Source organism: Venturia canescens, chromosome 11 (assembly GCF_019457755.1).
Source record: "Venturia canescens isolate UGA chromosome 11, ASM1945775v1, whole genome shotgun sequence".
NCBI classification, from domain to species: domain Eukaryota; kingdom Metazoa; phylum Arthropoda; class Insecta; order Hymenoptera; family Ichneumonidae; genus Venturia; species Venturia canescens.
Window position 1 is genome coordinate 6,887,021 of NC_057431.1, and position 16,360 is coordinate 6,903,380.

Below are 16,360 nucleotides of genomic sequence, written 5' to 3' on the forward strand. Positions count from 1 at the left end.
TAATAAATAGGTGGTATAAATTTCGTGTGGATCGGGTTAACAGTTTTTTAGTAATCGTGTCCACTGCAAAGGTATTAAAAAAAAACGATTTTGAGATAATCGCGTTTAAAAATTCAACTAATGCTCTGATCTTTATAAAATTCCGTGTGAATATTCTTCAGACATTGTACTCGAATATGTGATAAAAAATTTCGATTTTTCCGCCCGTCACAAGTGTATGGGCCTTAAATTAATTGGCTACGACGTGCGAGAAAACTCGCGCGTGAGTGGAAAGTAAAATCGAGTCAAAAACCGTCCATTTTCAACGTTCATTCCGAAAGTTCGTCGACGCGTTTTCTTTATAAAAATATTTCAAATAGTCGACGCTACATTTGTTAAATTTGCTGATAAATTACAGCATTTCCATTGTCAAATTTAAACGCATTTTACCAACTTTCCTTTACTTCTTTCGTACTCGAATTCCCAATTCGAATAAAATTTTCAAATTTCTTAAATAAAAGCTCGATTCCAAAAAAACATGGATTTTTAAGTTCGCCCTTTCGGGGTGAAAATGAGATTGAAAATGCAGACACAAGTAGATGATTTTGGGGTGAAATTCTCTGCCCCGTCACGCGGGCATGACGAGATTTACCATCGTCGTTAAGGTGCCAATTCCCCTGAGATAATAAACAAACAAAAATTCAATAAATTTTTTTCCAGGCCGAGATAAATTGAGCGGTTCGTATAACGCTGAAAACGCAATAACATCGAGTGCCAAATTGCGCAAACCTTGAATCATCGTGCCAGAAATTCGTGAGAAAATTAAACAAAACCTTTTATTTTGAAATTTAGTAATTTATCTAACTCCGAAATTGGAAATGGGATATCGAAGACACTCGTTGTATACACGAATTAGGTTAGCACATAAACCCGTGTGTATCGAACCCCGGAATTTCTAGGCAGAGAAAGCTCCCTTCAGCTGTTTGCAACTTGTCGTTTTATGGGGGTAGGTTAACGGCCAATCAGGCGAGGAGAGGGGACTGAGGGACGACCAGAGTGGATGGCATCCATCCCCTCACGCTCCCTCCTTCATCTCGAACTCAATGTGCTTAAAGCACATATGATCCTCTGTCTCCTCTGTGCTTTATAGAGCGATGTTTCACTTGCCCACGTAGCACGGTCCTTTCCGCGTCAACTTAGCCAGCCCGTTATTGGATTTTCCTTTTTTCTTCTTACTCGTTTTTTTCGTTCTTTTTATCGGAAAAGCTTCACTGCCAGCCACGCTGAAGAATTCATTTGAATATCTCCGGCTCCTGGTTCATCTCGAACAAAACTGCTGACTGTTTTATTAAGGGGTTGTTTTTCGCTCGTTTCTCGAGTCCTTTGATCGGGAGCTCTCACCGCCGGTCAAGTTCAAGGACGATTTTCAATTTTCCGGATTCCCCACAAATATCATTCGCTTTCAACCGGAAATGGCTTTTGCATACTCTTTTAGCCTCGTTTTTTCATTCGGCAAGGAAAAACGTCGTCGCACTCGTGCTCAGCCGAGGTTTTCCAAGTTTTCTGGCTCCTGCTTCGCCGGGAATAACATCGCGCAACATTCCGAAACGGAAACAAGGAAAACAAGCGACTGCTTTGCTCCCCTCCGATCCTCAGACGCATTCAGCGACGAATTCGGATTTTTTGGACTCTCCTTCAGTCGGGGAAAGAAACTGCTGACTCGTCAAACGAAAAACAGACAAAAGTCGCCCCCTGCAGGACCGCCTCGTTCACCCTCGTCAACAAACCTCCTTCTCGATTAATTACGTCTGAGTAACGATACGAAAATACAAAAGGACTTTATTCACCGAGGTTTTTCAGCCCCCCTTTTCGGATATTAAAATTTCATTGGAAACTCTTCAATGCCGCAGAAAAACGTTCAGGAATCCATTAACCTTTTTACGTCTCATGATTTATGAGGGAAAGGGCTGCCCTCGACTTTTGCTTCCAGCTTTTTACAAACCGCTCACCCCCGGAAAGTCACCCTTCGAAAACAGCTTTTTGACTACCACGTTATTCAGGCTCAAACAGCCTTCGAAAGTGCAAATGAACCCTGGAAATTCTTCAACATTTGCAGCACTCTAATTCAACAAATAAACTCAAACAACTCGAAACTCAATCTGCATGCCCAGGACCACGTATTCCGAGTCCAATTTGTATCGGGGTCACCCATATCGATCGTGGTTTAACGCGATGGAAATTGGCAGAGTCGAGTGACCAGATAGCTCCGATAAATCGACGACACCTCGGACCATCCGTCAAGCCACTTCCATCCATACTCCATAAAAAGCCTCTCTTTCTACTCCCGATCCGCTGGTGCTTCGCTCCATTGCGAATTTCGGTCTTCGCGTTCAGCTCCCCAGGCGTATATATTCGCTCGTGTTTGCTTCGACTCTTTCTCTGCTGCCTCTATTTTTACGCTTGCTTCCGAGCTTCCCTCGAACCCTGACATTATTCTATTTCTCTTTTTTATTAATATTATTTTTTTCTTCTAACAAATTGAATGGAACGGTACGGAGGGTCGACCGAAGTCGGTTGTTGGAAAATTTGCTTTTAAGGGGCTTAAAGATTTGGTAGGAAAGAAAAAAGCTGAAAATTTCATCTTCGTTCGAGTCTGTTTTATACTCGAAACATTTTTTCGTGAGGAATCAAAGTGCATGTTATAAAATAGTTGAAAATATTTGCTTCCAATTTTGCGTTGACGATCGATCGACAGTCTTCTCGATTTTTCGTCTTCCATGCTTTCACTTCGAAACACGAAGATCTATAAAATTTGGAAAAAAAGCCTCGAAAATTTGGAATGCTCGGCAGTCGACTGCTCATCGAAACTCCGTTAATTCCACGCGCATGAACTACCTTAAAAAGTATAAAATTTTGAAGAAAAAGAGTTTTAAAATACTCGGCAAAGTTGCAAGAAAAATGGGCCATTGTCAGAAAATTTTCGGAGGTTTTTTAATGAAATCATGAAACTCTACAGCAATAAAAACACAAATTTAAGAAATTTGAGACCCGAAATGAAAGCTCCACGTTTAATGTCGTTTCAAAACAGTAGCCGAAGATCCGAAACGAGCTCTTCCTTTCGTTGGAATCCAAGTGGCCGTAACAGAGGAAGAAAATACCAGAAACACACACACACACATTCCCACAACGCTTCGCAGTGCATCCCCTGAAAAATGACGAAGAGATTCGAGTTCAATTGGCAAATCGAAGTGCCGGAGCCGCTGAGAATCGGCTGCGTCTTCGATCGGTGGACCGAGGAAAAGGACAACATTGATCTCGAGCTCAATTGCACGTTCAAGGTCGACGAGTATGGCTTCTTCATATACTGGCAAAGCGAAGGCAAGGTGAGGACTACCAAACTTGGTCGTTTTTCATTCATTTTTTTTCCACCGTGAAAACCTTTGATTTCGATCTTCGGTCCACGAAAAAATAGGAGAAACGAAAAAATGAAGCTCGCAGAATTCAAACATCTTTTTCACTCACTTTTCCTCGTTTATGGAGACAAACTCGAAACCTGATTTCGTCGTATTTTTGAAAAATACTAAAATAAAAGAAATTCGGAGAATTTACTAACCCCTCGAAGTTAACCTGCTTTGAATTCTTATATTTTTCCATTTTTCAGGATGGTGACGTCATCGAACTCTGTCAAGTTAGTGACATACGAGCCGGTGGCGTACCGAAGGTAAGAAAATTTATGGGCTTGAGGAAGGAAGAGAAAAACTCGTGAAAAAAACAGCTTCGTTGAAAATATCGAGACTTTTATGGCTGCTCGGATATCGAGAGAAAAAGCCAAGTTTTTAATGCTGGGGAGCAGAGTACGAGACGATTTGGCCTTGGAAAAAGTTAAAATGTAAAAAAAATTTCGTGAAAAAAGTTACGAAACCGACTGTTAATAATTTCAACAAAACAATTAGAAAGAAATTTCACAAATCATGAAAAAACATGATACTTCAATAAATACAAATCTGTAATTATTTCGTAAAGTGAAAAAAAAAAAATTCATATTTGCCTTTGGAAAAAGTAATTAGACTGAAAATTAAACGAGCTGACTCGAGATGTTTGTTGGATCAACGAAGCCTGTGAAGCTCAAAGAAGTTGGTGAAATTCGAACAAAAATTTCGTAGAAAAGCTTCAACCGTTGTTCGTTCCAACGAATATTTCTTGCCACGTCGAAAGTGTCCTTGAATCAACGATTCAAAAGTTTTGTTGGAGCAACGCTTTTCGTTTGCTCGCCACGCGAGTTGTTGCTCGAATAAACAATTTCGTTGGATCGTCAAATCTCTCGGATCTGCCAGCGACAATTTCACCAATTTTCATATACACGAACAACTTTCTCATTTGCCTCCCGAACAGCGAGTTCCTTTTCGAGCTTCTCTGTCACCTGTTTTCTTTGATAAAAACTCCACTTTCGTTACCGCAACGATGACTATTTTTCAATATTAATTCCCCTGCGTGGGGACGGGCAAAGTGAAACGTTTCCCTCGGAAATATTGTTTTTCAATGTTTAAACAAACGCAACGGTGTCTAATCGCTTTCAAACACGCCCGCGCCTCCGTGGATTCGGCGTTCGGGCGGGCTTGCCGCGCCGCTCAATTTCACCTTTCTTTGGCCCGGGACAACTTGCCGTGTTTCATTAATGAATTAGGGGAGAATTAACGAGCGAAAATTATCTGATTTTCCGACTGCGCGTAATTAGAATCGCGTGTTTAAGCTCGTCCGTTCACCGACGAGTTCAAAGGCTTTTTAATATTTTTTTTTTTTTTCTTCTCTCGAAAACTGCGAGGACGATCGATTCTAAATGAGGATAAAAAATGCAGATTTTTCGGAGATAATTTTGACCGATTGTGTCAAGGCCTGAGTGGAGTAAGAAAAAATAGTAAAAAAAGAAAAATAAAAAAAAAAAGAAAAAAAAATAGTAAAAAAAAATAAAAAATAAGAAAAAAAAGTAAAAAAAAAAAAAGTAGCAAACGAATGATTTGAGATAAACGAAAATACAAAATCATGATAAAAACCAACATTTTTTGACACTTCAAAGTCTCTAAAGAAGGTGCAAGTTCCTTCGTTCTAAGCTCTTGGCCGAAACGTATCATAATAAAAGAAAATATTCTGAAAAAAAAAAAAAAAAAAAAAAAAAATATTATTTTTACATGACATAGAAACCACAGCGAATGTGAGGAAAAATTTGATTGTGAACTTTGAACTTTTGATGTCGGTATGAAAACCGACTGGGAGCATCCGAGTGAGAAAATTCTGTGCTGCTCCTCTGAATTTTATAAGAAAGCTTACGTCGCAAAGGTCCAATCGGGCCGTCTACATTTTGAATATTTTTGTACGATTTAAAAAAATACGTTTTTTTTTTTCATAAAACTTTACTCGAGGAAAAAAATTCTTAATATTTCTTCAGATTAATGAAAAAATAACAATTTTCATTGTTTTTCAATAAAAATTTCAATAAAAATAAAATTATTTGAAACATTTTGTGAAGGAGAATGAAATTTCTCGAGTATTTTATGATTGAAATGGTTTTTTAATGCTAAATTTTTCATTTTAATTTTCAAGTTCATTAACGATTTAATTCGATATTTGAATTACAATGTTTAATAATAAGAATTTGAAGTAAATAAAAAAAAAATTCTTCGCATCATGAGTAAATGGAAGGGAAATGATTTGAAATTTTTAAACCGATTTTGTCGAATTAATCGTCGATCGAAAAGCACAATTTTGACAGTAAATCTTCCATTTTGTTTTTCATCTCGATCGATTAGGCTGACTAAATAGCCATCGTTGTTTCTCAGGATCCAAAGCTTTACGACAAATTGGTTGGGAAGCATGGAGAACAGCTCGAAGAGAAGAGTTTGACCATATGCTCGGGTGTTGACTATACCAACATAAATTATCAGCACGTCGTCTGTCCGGACATCGCAACCGCCAAGGTACGTGTTATAATTCACTCAGAGCTCATGCACAGCTAGCTCGCAGAGCAAGTTATATTTTCGTTTTATTCCGAAAGCATCAGTCGTGCATTTAAACTTGAAAGATAAATAAAAACTCGGTAAGCAAATAAAAATCGTGAGTAATAAAACCGGCTTCGAATAAAACGGACTTTCGAGTTAGCGCGTAAATTTTGCTCCCTCGAGCTTCTCGAGGCGGTCCATATCGATCGGTAAAGCGAAACTTGGGAATTCATCGATTCTCTAAATCCAGCGTTCACTTTTGAGAGTAGACTCTCGATTTCTCGTTCCCAAATATTCCAAGTACGAATTCCTGGAATTCAAAATTTCGCAATAAGATAATCGACCTAAAACGATGCAATTCTATGCGTTGCTGCTCCTTTGACTCTTCTCAATTCCTTCAAGATCTTCGATTCTCCTCTGAAACTTCAAAAATATTCAAAATCTCGATATATAATCGATATAAATTTTCAAAAATCACGAATTTGTGTGGACCGAAAACATTGCTGATCGAAAAATCCAATCTTTCGATAAAAAAAAAAGTCAAAGACGATGAGTTCCTGCAACGATTAGGAAATTTCCGGGGATAAATTCCCTTCGATTTTGTCCCATTCAACTGCGCATTGAAAGCTTATTCGAAATGTGCCAATAAAAAAAGTTGGCACACGTCCGCGCAGCCACGAACTCGTAAGAATTTCGTTCGAGACGTGTTGATCAAGAAATTAGTAAGATTCGATTGGCTTTGCGTGGAGAAAAATATGTTTTTCACGAAAACAAAAAGTTTTATGAGCGTGTGAAAAAACAGCCCTTTCATCCCCTTTGCACGAGTGATTTTCTAAATATAGTTCAAACACGAATGATTTGTCGTTTCGTGCTGTTCACTTCAGCGGTGTGTGTACCTCTGGGTACGTACACGATGAATCGCGTGGGCGTTAAAACGCGTGATTTACGATGCCAGTGAGCGAGACCGTTGCTCAATCGATGCCTGGTCGATTTGGAAATTCGTTTTTAAGATGGAATTCTCGCAGGGAACTGGCAAAAGGGAAACGAGGAGGGGTGGGGGGAAGAAAACGGATAAGAACTGTGTACACTGCTCTCTAAAAGTTCGAGAACACATTTCAAATGTTTTTCGCATAATTTTTCAACAGTTTACTCAAAGACGATGGAATTTCATTTAGGATTTAAGATTTTTATTAAAAATTCAAGATTTTATGAAAAAACATTATTTTTATTGGAAAATTTGAATCAAGGTTCAAGATTTTCATCGAAAAACATAATTTTTATATGAAATTTCAAAATTTCGTAAAAAATCACTGGCTTCATTCGCAATTCGTTATTTTCAGCACAAAGCCATGATTTTCAACGAATATTCAGGATCTTGATTGCGAAAAGTTCAATGTGAATCCGAGATTTTTAATAAAAACGAGGATTTTTATTGAAAAATTTGAATTTCCCAAGCTTGAGAACGAACACGAGTTTCTTAGAAGGCCAAAAGCATGAAATATGATTCCACAAATCATGGAGCGGATCTTTCATAAAAATGAATGAAAAAAAAAAAAACGTTTCGGAAGCAGACAAAGGAGCGAACTTCCAGTTGAGTTGAGTTCAATAAAAAGTTGATCTTCAGTCCGAGAGAACGAAGAGTGAATGAGTCCATCCGAATTTTAACTTTTTCTTGTCAGTTTGTTAGCGTTCGAAACTCGTAAATGTTCGTGCGAATGTGGAAAACGAGGTGAAATAATGAATAAAAATAAGTAAACATCGGATTCGCACGCGAAGCAGCATATTCCCGAGGTTTCGACAGTATTCTCTACTTCCGAATCGTATTGAACGTGTTCGATGACGCAAGTTTGGATTTCTCGGGGGGATTTACGAGCCGAAGCTGCCGGGATTCAATTGCTGTAACGATCGGACGATATCCGGTCATTCGTTTTCCTTATTTCTCTCTCTTTCTTTGATTATCTTCAATTTTATTGGGAACGAAAATTCCTCAGAGATTTTCCAATCCGATTGACCTTGGAGAGCAGGAATCGTCGATTATTTAAGGCGCCATTACGAGTTCTCTTGTTTATAAAATAGCGGCTAATTCAACCGAGCAAATAATCCCCGCCGGAAGACGATTTTTCATTGTTTCTACTTCTTTCCCTCTCGCGGGATTCACGTGACCTCCAAGAAAGCTTTTCCAGCCTTGCACAACCCCCTTAATCTTGCGCAATCAATCGATCTCACCCTCCACCTTAATGAAGATGCTCCTTCGCTAATTGGTAATCGAGTCTCGAGTCCGCACCTCAAGCGCAATATCTTCGCTCGAGAGAGCGAGAGAAACGGATAAATTCAGGGAGGATTTCACTCCCGGTATGTTTTCCTCAGGAAAGCCCTTGAGACTCGTCTCGTTACTCCGCTCGATTGCCTTTCAGCTCAACCGGACTGCGCCGCATTCGCGCGTGATCAATCTCCAGCAAGCTCTCGAATCAAACGTTCAAACTCAATATTTTAATCCGGAGGAATATTATGAATGGAGATCTCTGTTGAGAACTCACTGTGGAAAGAGAGGAAAATTCATTGGAAATACCGACCACGGAGACGCTCTCGAAGTTGGAAAAAAAACCTGCGGAATGATTTTTTAGATGATATATATTGTGATTAGAGAAAAAGTGTCGTTGGAACATGCAGATTGGGAATTCTGAATACGATTTTTTTCAAAGTTTTTCAACTGACGTTGCCAATTAAAGTTGAAATTACTTTTTTCTTCGTTATATAGAAACCACGTGATCAGCATTTTTATGAGATCGAGCCTTCGAAGACTGGCGCTTGTGGAGGTTCAAAATATTCGAAAATCGGGACTCATTTACGAAAATCCTTCTTTTCTAATCTGCCTTAATCATTGAAGTTCGAAAAATGATTAATTTTATAATCAGTTTTGGAGAAATTTCATATCGAAAACGTTTTTATAGAAGTAACATATTTTTCATCTCTTTTCTCGGATAGACTTGGCTCGCTGGGATCCGGAAAATCACTCACAACGTCAAAGCCAACAATGTTTGTCCTCTGACATGTCTGAAAAAGCAGTGAGTGTCATTTTATTCTTCGTTCCCAGGCGGATTTGCAGTCCAACAATATTGGATCAATTCGTACCATTGATTTCATTTGTTTCACTTGTCAGTTGGATGAGGTTACGGATGCTGGTCGACCCCAATGGCAAAGTACCTGTGAAGGTCGTCGCGAGGACCTTCGCTTCCGGAAAAACCGAAAAACTCGTCTACCAGTGTCTCTCGGACCTTGGCCTGCCTAAAGAAAAGGTGAACTTTTCCTGTTTCCAATGTAATTTTGCCTCGAGAAATTCTATCGAATGAAACATGACAAATAAGACTAAAATTATTCACGTATTCCACTGTTTTCTTTTTTTCTTTGTTTCAACGAAAGATTTTCATGATTTTGTCCAATGATTCCAAAATTATTCAATGTTTTGGAGGCCATTTGCAATGCGAAAACCTCGTTTTTCATATAAAATAAGAATTCAATGAAAAAACTGGGACGAATGAAATAATTACACAAAATTAAACGAAGAACGATACAATTTGAGGTATAAATGAAACTTCGTCTATTATTAAATAGTTTCGATAAAATGAAAAAAAAATAATAATAATAAATTTATAACGAATGTGATGAAGTATTGATGAAAATGAGGTAAAGTTTTTAAGTAAAATTTTTAAGTAAAGTTTTTAAATGAGGAGAAAAAGAGATATACAAAAAAAGTTAATAGACTCCCCATTTTCTTGGCCTCTAACAATAATTAGCATTTCTCTATTTTTAGAACGACGTTATCGAGCCCGAGGATTTCACTTTCGATGCTTTTTACGACCTCTACCACAAGATTTGTCCGAGAAATGACATAGAGGAACTCTTCCAATCAATGTTTGTATATTCATCCATTTTAACGATAATATAATTAATTAAAACAGTTCTGCAGGATGTTAAAATTCGTTGGACGGTGAAAAGGTCCGGATCTACTCGAGTTTTCAAATAATAAAAAAGCTACAGTACTTTTCTGCTCAAAAACGAAGGAATGAAGATTCTCGAAATAAAAATAGCTCACCGAAATCGCTTAATTTTTTATTAACTTCGAGATTGTTTTAAAAAACAATCAACGAAAAAGGATTGATTTTATAATTGAACTCGAAAATTTGGACGCTTCGAAACAAAGTTAATGAGCTGAAAAATATTTTTAAACTATAAAGTAAAATGCAAATAATTTTATTCAATGATTTTAAAATATTGACCTTTTTTACGATCGGTCTCTCGCAACAGAACGCAGGGAAAAGCTGACACGATAAATCTTGAACAGCTGATAACATTTCTGAACGAGAAGCAACGGGACCCGACCCTGAATGAGATCTTGTATCCACTTTACGACAAGAAAAGGGCGTCGGAGATAATAAACGATTATGAGAAGAACGAGACAGCGAGAAATCAAAGTAGTTGTTACGTCAATGACGCATTACTTTTATTTCATCCGTCCGCTTGCGACGGAGGGTAAAAACTCCATTGTATTTACAGAAACAATGACCAAAGATGGTTTCATAAGGTACCTGATGTCTGACGAAAATGCACCAGTCTTTCTCGATAGACTCGATGTTTACATGGACATGGATCAACCACTTGCACATTATTACATAAACTCCAGTCACAATACTTATTTGAGTGGTCGTCAGTTCGGTGGTAAGAGCAGCGTCGAGATGTACAGACAAGTTTTACTGGCCGGATGCAGGTGAGAATGAATTTGCGATCAAAATTTTATTTATAAACATTATTACCAAGGATAATTGAATGTTTAAAAAAAATGTCGATAATTTATCCACCATTTATAATCAAATTGCTGCTTAAACGAATTTACAGTCAATTGTTTTCAATGAATTTTCAATTCGATGAAGAAAGTTGGTAGATTACTTGGATTGGAGTAAATAAGAAATCGTTGAGGTGGTCGATTTTCCGGATAAGTTTAGTGAGAAGTTTGTAAGAAAATTAATTGAAAAAATTGATCGTTGCTAGAAGTAAAAGGTAAATTGTGTTGGGTTTAAAAATTATTGAAAGTCTGTTTGAACGAACGAAACGAAAGGTGCGTCGAGCTAGATTGTTGGGACGGCAAAGGCGAGGATGAGGAACCGATAATAACTCATGGTAAAGCGATGTGCACCGATATACTCTTCAAAGATGTGATTTATGCTGTGAGGGACACAGCATTCGTAACTTCCGAATATCCAGTCATACTGAGCTTCGAGAATCATTGCAGCAAGGGACAACAGTACAAACTCGCCAAATATTGTGATGAGATTCTCGGGGACCTGTTGCTCCGTGAACCTCTCAAGGAATACCCGGTACGTGTACAGGCTGTTTGAAAAATTGTGTAGGAATCGTGGCCATTCGTTAGAGGAGAAAATTCTGAAGAGAAAAGTCTTTGGGTATTTTTCTCTGTGACGTCTCGTTGAGGAGTTATTGAATAATTAATCGGTCCTCGGCCGCGAGCGAGCGGAGAGTGGGGACGACGCGGACTAGCCAATGAGCGATAGCGTCGGTAGGCGAAACGCGCTTCTCATTGGCTGTCCAACTAATCTTTCAATATCTGACGAAATATAGGTCGCAGAAAAAAATGCTCAGGAAGTAATCGCTTCAGAATTGCTTGATCCTTCTGCTCTGAAAGTTTGAAAGCTTAACCGTTACTTTTGAGCAAGCCTGTACGTGAAGTTTCGTAATTCACAGCTGATTGTGTTGATCCAGGCACGTCATGTATACACAGAGAGATATTCATGCTTCGACACGTTCCTCTGTGATCCTCGACCCCTTCTCCCACATTCCCTCGATGAAGAGCCTAGGACGCCTTTATCTTTCATCCCCCTACCTCTCAATTCACTGCTCCCCATCACGGTTACTTGATTATTCGACAATCCCTGTGCAAACTCATCCACAGCTGATGAACTGCGATGATTAGACCCTCTCGAAACATCGTTTAATCCTCTGTTTAACTCGGTTTGTCTCGCAGTTAGAAGCCGGTGTACCTCTTCCACCACCCAGTATGCTCAAGCGGAAGATCCTCATAAAGAACAAGCGACTCAAGTCCGAAGTTGAAAAACGAGAACTCGAACTATTCAAACAGGGACAATTCGTCATAGAAGATGAAGTCAAAGAAGACCCCAGCGCACCGCCAACAGTTGCTGCAGTTGTTGAACAACAATCAGTGGTAATTTCATCTGAAATATCGTCTGAACCTGGCCATTGTTTAAATTCGTTACAAACAGTTGATCACGCATCACCAAAGAGTCTAAATTTTTGTCTGAGTCTCAAAAGCGAATATGATCGTTCGAATTATTGTTAGTGGAGAATAATCGTCGCACTAATTGTGCTTGTTCTGCGACCAGGATTCGGACGTTTTCCAAGAAGAAGTCGTATCCGTTGATGTTGTGGTCGCTTCCACGCAAAAACATTCGTCACAGAGTGGACCCGGGCCAGCAGGTCTCGGTGACAGTTTGGAACTCGCTGTCGTCCAGCCTTATACCGGAAGTACGACAAACGTCCATCCCTGGCTATCATCAATGGTCAATTATGCCCAACCCATCAAATTTCAAGGCTTCGACGTTGCCGAACGTGAGTCAGTTGAGGTTTCTTACTTCCGGATCCACTCGTGTCTTCATTAATATGTAACATATACGAAGGATTTGTTGAGACGTTGCTAGAATTCTCAGGATTAACGGAACGTCCAATTGTGAGGAGAAAAGTTCTTGGCCATTTTTATCTGCGACTCACAGCTGATTAGAAATTAGTGACTTAGTGAAAGCCAACCCGCGGCGTTGTGACAAGCTTCTGGGCGGAGCGCGAGTACTGGGCGTCCGCCACGCCCATTCTTTCCTCTCTCCCCATCTCATTGGTTGATATACTAACTCGACGCTTATTCATCGCTCGAGCTTCGGAGCGAAAAATTGCCGGAGACATTTCTTCTCATAATTTCAATATCTAACGATGTTTGGAAGTAAATTTAAACAAATACTGTATTCGACACGAATTATATCTAATGGACTTTCATTTTTTTTGGAATATAAGAAAACAGTGGATCTTGACTCTTTTTGTTTTTGTATTTGCAGAGAAAAATTGCCATCACAACATGTCTTCCTTCGCCGAAACATCGGGCCTAAATCATCTCAAGACATCGGCTATCGAATTTGTTAATTACAATAAACGACAAATGAGCCGAATTTATCCAAAGGGCACTCGAGCAGATTCTTCCAATTATATGCCACAGGTATGTGCAGATAAATTTTGGATGAAAATGATTAATAATTATCGTTTGATTGTTGAAAAATTTGCTTTTTTCGTTGTTAACTTTTCTAAAAATGTTAACTCCGAAGCAGCAAAATTGTTTTCTCTTCAATCACTTTAAAAGTCTCCATAAATAACTCTCTCAGTTCTCGACGATAAATTGACTCTGTCGATTTATATGTTTGTGCAGGTTTTTTGGAACGCAGGTTGCCAAATGGTCTCTCTCAATTTCCAAACGGCCGACCTCCCGATGCAATTGAATCAGGGAAAATTCGAATACAATGGATCTTCCGGTTATTTACTTAAGCCTGATTTCATGAGGAGGGCGGATCGAAGCTTCGACCCTTTTGCCGAAAGTCCTGTAGATGGGGTCATTGCTACTCAGTGTAGTGTGCAAGTGAGTCTGGGAATCTTTGTATGATTCTAGAAAACTTTTTAAAAAATGCCACTTTCGGAGATTGTTGTGAGAACTAACAGAAATTTAAAGGTAGAAAATTGGAAAATAAGACGAAAATTGTTTAAACGCTGAATTTACCGTTTTTTGAATTCCAGGTAATCGCGGGACAATTTCTTTCCGACAAGAAAGTAGGCACTTACGTAGAGGTAGAAATGTACGGATTACCGACAGACACAATAAGAAAAGAATTCCGAACGAGGACGGTACAGGCGAACGGTCTAAATCCGGTATACAACGAGGAGCCATTTCTCTTCAGAAAAGTCGTTTTGCCGGATCTCGCAGCGTTACGTTTCGCCGTATATGACGAATCCAATGGTCGTCTTCTTGGCCAAAGAATCGTTCCACTCGATGGCCTACAGTCGGGCTATCGCCACATTGCACTTCGTACAGAGGCCAATTTTCCAATGTCCCTTCCAATGCTCTTTTGCAACATAGAGATTAAGATTTACGTGCCAGATGGTTTTCAAGGTGAATACAATTCGTACCCGTATTTTTACAATTAGAGCTCTCAAATTAAGTGGTTTTTTATATTTTTTATAAACGCTCGATGAATGCTTATTATACGATTTCCCAAAAATGTGCATGCTTCTAATTTTTTTCTTTCATTTTACAGATCTTATGGATGCCTTAACGGCTCCAAAAGCAGCGAGGAAAACAGATGTAACGGCTCAAGCTAAATTGCGAGGTTTTGGTAGCGAGGATAGTGATACAAAAGGGATGGGAGATTCCTCGCAGTCTCGCCATTTGCAAGAAGCTGCCAAAGCGAGAGGTGCGTTATTACGAATTTCGGTAAAACACGAAAAAAGTAATACTTGGAACCTCAACAGTACGTTGCCGCATTCTGAATATTGAAAACGACTTTCGTTGTACCTTAAAGTCAGACTATGCAACAGCAATAGCGATATGGAAGGAAAGGAAAATAGTAGAACGAGAAGCAAGTCAACTTAGTAAAATAGTAAAACTAGCTTAGAGCGTACTAGAGTAGTATAATAACGGCGAAGAATCGAGGAAGTGTCAGAAAAAGTAGCAAAGTTAACATTAACGTTAACGGTACGGTAACATTAGCTCGATAACGGTAACGATGGCCGTAATCGTCTAAGAACAGTAGACGGTAACTTTGACGCTAGCCGCACAGTAATGAAGACGATCACGGTACGGTAATAGTGCTGTGATAGTAAGGGTAACGGTTCGGTAGGGATAACGGTAATGCTACAAATAACGCAGCAACTAAGATGGTAACGGCACAGCAACTGCACAAGAATTTTGTAACACTATCGTTGCACTTTCATTTTAACGATAAAGTAGCACAGAAATGAAGACGGTAACGGCATAGTAACGGTACCGTTACTGTGAGGGTAACGGTTCCATTACGGTGACAATGCGACGGCATAAAAACATGGCGTTACTATGATGAACACAGAAACTAAATAGGAACTGTAGAGTTAACGATAACGGTAAATGTGACGTTAACGGCATGGTAGTGACTGTGCTAACGGCAAAGTAATAGTAACGGTAACGGCACGAAACGGTGCAGTAACTATGGTGGTAAATGCAATGGAACTGTAACTTCAATGGTCATTTTGACGATAACGGCACATAAATAGTGGCGACGACGGCACAGTAACGGTACTGTCACTGCGAGGGTAACGGTTCAGTAACGGCGACAATAGGGGGACAATACCAGCGCTGAAACTATGACGGTAACGGTGCTGTTTTAGTGAGGGTAACGGATCAGCAACGGTTTTAGTGTAAAGGCACAATAACGGCACCGAAACTACAACAGTAACGGTACAGTAATGCTGTAGTTACTACGATGGTAACAACACAGAAACTCTAACGTGAACTGGCCGTTCACGTTAGGTCATTCTGACGGTAGCAGCACAAAAATAGTGACGTTAACGGCTCAGTAACGGTGCCGTTACTTCCATAATATCAAGAGAAATGATGATTTATAACAGTAACAGTAAAAAATTGTTATGTTCATTGAATAGAAATAATGGAATTCGAGCCAATAACTGGCGATTCGCTGCGTCAGGAAAAGGGCTATCAAAAAATGGCTCGCAAGCAACAAAAAGATCTCGACTCATTGAGGAAAAAACATCAAAAGGAAAAGCTTACCGTCCAAAAGCAACAATGCGCTGCAATTGAAAAACTTATAAAAGGAAAAAAGTAAGTAATAAACTTTCCACATTATTTTACTCTCTCATTCGTTTATTATCGTATTGTTTTTTTTTACATATTTTTTTTTTACTCGTTATTTGTTTCCAAATGTGTGAACGAGTCTTTTTTATCGCGCATGAAATTGACAAAAAAAAGACAGCTCGATCATTCATCTGACGCAAGCACGACGACAGAGTTTGTCGGAGCTGCAAACAGCAGGTGCGTGCGAGATGGTGACAGAATTTAACAAATCTCAATTGAACTTAAAATATAGAAACACTTTGAACTTTTAATCATTTAAATTAAATCAAATATCTTTATTAACATAGCTTAATATTTCGAGATTTTTAATCTCGTCTTAACAAAACTCTATAGTTAACTAAACTGTACTTTCACACACTATTGCTACGTTCGATGTTGGCTTGTAACAAATGAAATGATTTCTATTACCAAAAACACAGCAAAA

The 16,360-nt window shown here is 38.9% G+C and overlaps 1 protein-coding gene across 8 annotated transcripts in view; it reads left to right on the forward strand.

Annotated features, from left to right (window-relative positions):
• Nucleotides 1-16,360, forward strand: part of LOC122417842 (1-phosphatidylinositol 4,5-bisphosphate phosphodiesterase-like) — a 41,127-nt gene that overhangs the window by 19,258 nt on the left and 5,509 nt on the right. For 7 of the 8 annotated variants that reach the window (XM_043431665.1, XM_043431666.1, XM_043431671.1 and 4 more), the window contains 17 exons: nucleotides 3,068-3,362; nucleotides 3,641-3,700; nucleotides 5,814-5,951; nucleotides 8,958-9,037; nucleotides 9,133-9,268; nucleotides 9,784-9,884; nucleotides 10,278-10,444; nucleotides 10,527-10,737; nucleotides 11,086-11,344; nucleotides 12,007-12,204; nucleotides 12,383-12,608; nucleotides 13,103-13,260; nucleotides 13,468-13,674; nucleotides 13,830-14,202; nucleotides 14,348-14,503; nucleotides 15,726-15,903; nucleotides 16,051-16,113. In XM_043431665.1, coding sequence (XP_043287600.1) covers nucleotides 3,192-3,362; nucleotides 3,641-3,700; nucleotides 5,814-5,951; nucleotides 8,958-9,037; nucleotides 9,133-9,268; nucleotides 9,784-9,884; nucleotides 10,278-10,444; nucleotides 10,527-10,737; nucleotides 11,086-11,344; nucleotides 12,007-12,204; nucleotides 12,383-12,608; nucleotides 13,103-13,260; nucleotides 13,468-13,674; nucleotides 13,830-14,202; nucleotides 14,348-14,503; nucleotides 15,726-15,903; nucleotides 16,051-16,113 — 2,882 coding nt within the window. In that variant the 5' untranslated portion in view covers nucleotides 3,068-3,191. The remainder of the gene's footprint in view (nucleotides 1-3,067; nucleotides 3,363-3,640; nucleotides 3,701-5,813; nucleotides 5,952-8,957; nucleotides 9,038-9,132; nucleotides 9,269-9,783; nucleotides 9,885-10,277; nucleotides 10,445-10,526; nucleotides 10,738-11,085; nucleotides 11,345-12,006; nucleotides 12,205-12,382; nucleotides 12,609-13,102; nucleotides 13,261-13,467; nucleotides 13,675-13,829; nucleotides 14,203-14,347; nucleotides 14,504-15,725; nucleotides 15,904-16,050; nucleotides 16,114-16,360) is intronic. The other variant, XM_043431672.1, reaches the window with a different exon arrangement.